The sequence below is a fragment of the Terrapene carolina genome, unplaced genomic scaffold (assembly GCF_002925995.2).
Source record: "Terrapene carolina triunguis isolate 2854851 unplaced genomic scaffold, T_m_triunguis-2.0 Scaffold34758, whole genome shotgun sequence".
NCBI lineage: Eukaryota > Metazoa > Chordata > Testudines > Emydidae > Terrapene > Terrapene triunguis.
In genome coordinates, this window is record NW_020699109.1 from 2,034 (window position 1) to 6,999 (window position 4,966).

Below are 4,966 nucleotides of genomic sequence, written 5' to 3' on the forward strand. Positions count from 1 at the left end.
GAGGACAGCTGGATAGACCTTCATGCAAACCTCAGTCTCTTCGGTGTTTTGGTATGTGCCTTATAAGGTGTGTTTATACTGCATGTGGCAAGTGTAATTTCCTGCTCTGGTAAATTTACACACTCTATCTTTGACTGAGCTACTGAGCTTTGTGCTAAAATAGCAGTGGAGCCTCGGCAGTACAGACTAGCTGCCCGAGCACAATCCCATCTGAGATCCTAGGTACCTACACAGGTGGCCATCGCAAAGGGCTGCGTGTGCTGCCATGTTCTCACTGCTAATTTTAACTTGCTAGCTTGATCCAAGCTAGTGCATGTGCGTCTACCCAAGCTGGGAATTACACCTCCTAGATGCAGGGGAGACGTATCCATGCCTAAACTCTAAATATTTTTCATTTCCAATCTATTGATTCTTTGTTATGTCTTGTAGCCTATAGGACTAACCTGCTTGCTTGTGTATATATATATCTATCTTTTTTATAGTTTAAGTATGTGGTTTATTGTAATAGGTTTATAGATTTATATTAAAGTCAGTTTGGCTGTAATGCAAGAGACCTACAGGCCATATCCTGTATGTTAAGCTAAGGCAAAGTTAGCATGTCTATATTAAGACCTTTTACTCAGAAAGCAAAGTTGACCTATATCTTATTACCTAAATAGCTGAGTACCCACCCCTATGTCTATGACCTTTTATCTTGACCAATAGACAATGGAAAATGGCATGGGGGGGGGGGTTCCTACAGACTTATCAAGTACACCACAAGAGACTGATGTGCGTTCATACCTGTCATCAATATGCACATACATATTAGCCTATGGGGTAAGTGTACCCTAACATTTCTGTGGGTGCAGAATGAAATCTCGGCATAAGAGGAAGGATGTCCGGCATTTGCCCTATGAAAGAGGTAACCCACCTCAATAGAGTATCTTGATTTCTCACTATATCTGTTCTCACTTTACTCTATTCTCATTTACTTCCTCCACTCTATCTATCTACAATGACTGCTACGATTTGTAGGCTGTACTTGTTCTTCTTAAACTTTAAGTTTCAAGGGAACTAGGCTAAGCTTGGTTTCCCTACGTTTAATTCTTAGTTTGTTTATTAGGTTTTGTTTTAAGTTTAAGTTAGTCAAGTAAACCCTAGTCAGCTTTGATAGCGCTTAGCATTTGCTAAGCACTGCATCCCACACTCAAGAATTGAGGAACCTGAACCACAAGGCTGGGCCTGTGTCTCTTACCACCAGGTTATCAAGGAAGGGTGTGAACAGGGCCGGCTCTAGGATTTTTGCAGCCCAAAGCAAAAACAATTTTGGCCCCCCCCCCCCCCCGTTTTTTTCTTACCCAACCCCTGGCCCCGCCTCAACTCCGCCCCTTACCCAAATCCCCAGCCCTGCCTCCTCCCCCCAGGCTCTCAAGCCTAGGAGGGAGGAAAGGAGGGAGGGGGAGAAGCGGCGTGCGCGCTGCGGCCACTCGGAGTCTCCCCCTCCCTCCCAGGCTCTCAAACCTGGGAGGGAGGGGGAGCAGCGAATCAGCTGTTTCGCGCACCGCGGCCACTCAGGATCTCCCCCTCCCTTCCAGGTTTGAGAGCCTGGGAGGGAGGGGGAGCAGCGGTGCGCTAATCAGCTGTTTCGGGCGCCGTGGCACATGAGCGGCAGCAGCGGAGATGAGCTAGGGTGGCCGGGGCACATTTTTAGGGGCGGCAGGGGTGGCATTCTGGCGCCGGCCATGCCGCCCCTAAAAATGTGCCGCCCCAAGCACCATCTTGTTTTGCTGGTGCCTAGAGCCAGCCCTGGGTGTGAGTATGTTAACCAAAGCTTTGTTGCATGTAATACTATATTATCATATGTATCTTTTGAATAGCAGTAATGCAATTGTAACTTTGTAGCTCTGGGTATTTTACCATTTACTTACTATTATTAATTTTAATAAACAGTCTTTAAGGCTATATCTGTCTCAGTGTGAGCTTCCTGTCATACCCCCGAGGGTCCTTTATAAATTCTGTGTAGCCTGATTCAGGACAAGAACTTATATCTTCTGATCAAACAGATTGGTGAGCCTAAAACCCATACTAATTAATATTAAGGATAATAATTATTAATATTATTATTAAGATCAAATAAAAATAAATTAATAAATTAAATTCCCATATTATCCAAATATAGGCTACAGTCTTCTAGATTTCTTGATATGACACTGATAGGATAAAGATATTCCAAAATCCCAGCCTAAAAGTCTTTCTTTAAAGTTCAAGAGAGATTAAGGGAGGTAGAGGGGACATTTCAGTAATTCAATAGGGTTCTATGCTCTTGGTTCACCTATATTAGAAGCTCAACCTCTTAATTATATGAGTCTTCCTCTGTTTATTGCCAACTTAACTTTTCCAGTAGAGCGATGCCGGGGTACGAGGTTACCTGCTCTTGGTTTCACCTAGTGTAATGGACAGCACAACCTGACTGTGTGCACTTCATAAATACTTAATGATTTCTTTTTCTAGATATATATTATGGAGAAAGCGGAAGGAAGAAACCAAACACCCATCGTAGAATTCATCCTCTTAGGATTTGGGAATGTCCCTGAACTGCAGCCCCTTCTCTTCCTCATGTTTCTAGTGATCTATGTTGTGACTGTGGCAGGGAGCATCCTCATTGTTGCGCTAGTTGTGACTGATCAGCACCTTCACACCCCCATGTACTTCTTCCTAGGAAACTTGTCCTGCCTGGAGATCTGCTACACCTCCACCATCCTGCCCAGGCTGCTGGCCAGTCTCCTGACTGGGGACAGAACCATTTCTGTTAAGGGCTGCATTGTGCAAACATATTTCTTTGGTATCCTGACAGCTACAGAATCTCTGCTGCTCGCGGCAATGTCTTATGATCGGTATTTAGCGATATGCAATCCACTCCGCTATGCTGCTCTGATGAATGGCAAGATTTGTTGCCAGCTAGTGGCAGGGTCCTGGATAAGTAGCTTTCTAGGCTGCACCACAATAAATATTTTCTTGTTCGAATCAAAGTTTTGTGATTCAAAAGAAATTGACCATTTCTTTTGTGATTTTTCACCCGTGGTAAAGCTGTCCTGTGATGACACCCAGACTGTGCAACTGCTGACATTTATTGTCTCTGCCATAGGGACATTTGTGCCCTGTCTACTGGTCCTGACATCCTACATTCATATCATTGCCACCATCCTGAGAATCCCGTCCACCACAGGGAGGCAAAAGGCCTTTTCCACCTGCTCCTCTCACCTCATCGTGGTTACAGTTTACTATGGGACACTGATTACTGTCTATGTGGTGCCAACAGCCAACAGTCATAAGGTCCTACACAAACTATTCTCTGTCTTCTACACAGTCCTGACTCCCATGATCAACCCTGTCATCTACAGCCTGAGAAACAAGGAGGTCAATGAGTCCCTGAGAAAAGCTATTGTTAAACTAGTTGCTTTCAGAAACAGGCATAGAAGCTTAAAGGACAAATTTTAGCATATAGTAAAATAGAGATGAACTGATATAGTTTCTTAGGCCTGGTCTACACTAACCCCCCAAGTCGAAGTAAGGTACGCAACTTCAGCTACGTGAATAACGTAGCTGAAGTCGACATACCTTACTTCGAACTTACCGCGGTTCAGACGCGGTCCACACGCGGCAGGCAGGCTCCCCGTCGACTCCGCGGTACTCCTCTCGCCGAGCTGGAGTACCGCAGTCGACGGCGAGCACTTCCTGGTTCGACTTATCGCGTCCAGACCAGACGCGATAAGTCGAACCCAGAACTTCGATCCCCAGCCGCCGAACTAGCGGCTGGGTGTAGACCAGCCCTTAGACATGGCCCATTTGAGTCCTTGAGAACAGGATTACCCCTCGTTGACCTTACTTCATCTTTCTTTCTTTCTTTCTGTTTCTCTGATACCTTTTCAGCATTAATCTTTCACACGTTTAATACACCTTTTTTATACAAAACTTGATACTGTAAGAGACATTCTTTATGAACAATGTTTTTTTCCAGACACACACTTCAGTAAAGCACTCTGCTTCATGCATCCATACATTCATCCGTACATGAACAAATTCTGCAAGGAGCTTAACATCTTTTGAGTGGTTCTGGGTCTCTTCCATGCTCACTGAAGTGAATGACATTCATTCTCCACTGATTAGGATCCTCTGTTGTCAATTTTTAGAGTGGTAGCCACGTTAGTCTGTATCAGGAAAATCAATGAGGAATCCTCATGGCACCTTAGAGACTAACACATTTATTTGGGCATAAGCTTTTGTGGGCTAAAACCCACTTCAACAAATGCACGGAGTGGAAAATACAGTAAGCAGTATATATATGAAAAGATGGGAGTTGCCTTACCAAGTGGGGGGTCACTGCTAACAAGACCAATTCAGTTAAGATGGAAGTGGCCTATTCTCAATAAATAAATTAAATAATGTAGATACCCTATCTCCTAGAACTGGAAGGGACCTTGAAAGGTCGTCAAGTTCAGCCCCCTGTCTTCACTAGCAGGACCAAGTACTGATTTTGCCCCAGACCCCTAAGTGTCCCCTTCAAGGATTGAACTCACAACCCTGGGTTTAGCAGGCTGATGCTCAAATCCCTGAGCTATTCCTCCCCATAGTTGATTACTTTTATAGTGCTAATGAGGCCAATGCAATCAAAGTGGACGTCACCCATTTCCAACAGTTGACAAGAGAGAGTATGTGAGTATCAGCAGAGGGAAAATTACTTTTTGTAGTGACCCAGCCACTCCCAGTCTTTATTCAGACCTAATTTGATGGTGTTCAGTTTGCAAATTAATTCCAGTTCTGCATTTTCTCATTTAAGTCTGTTTTTGAAGTTGTGTTTTTTTTTTTTTTTTGAAGTCTTGCCACTTTTAAGTCTGTTATTGAGTGTCTGGGGAGGTTGAAGTGCTCTCCTACTGGTTTTTGAATGTTACCATTCTTGATGTCTGATTTGTGTCCATTTATTCTT

General features: G+C 44.0%; 1 protein-coding gene across 1 annotated transcript; it reads left to right on the plus strand.

Moving 5' to 3' along the window:
• The first annotated feature begins 2,502 nt into the window (after nt 1–2,502).
• Nucleotides 2,503–3,480, plus strand: LOC112121810 (olfactory receptor 1009-like). Its single transcript, XM_026646281.1, has one exon. It carries the CDS (start codon nt 2,503–2,505, stop codon nt 3,478–3,480), a length of 978 nt encoding a protein of 325 aa, XP_026502066.1.
• The last annotated feature ends 1,486 nt before the right edge of the window (nt 3,481–4,966 follow it).

Coding starts and splice junctions, on each gene's coding strand:
- LOC112121810 (XM_026646281.1), top strand. CDS start 2,503: ATGGAGAAAGCGGAAGGAAGAAACCAAACACCCATCGTAGAATTCATC.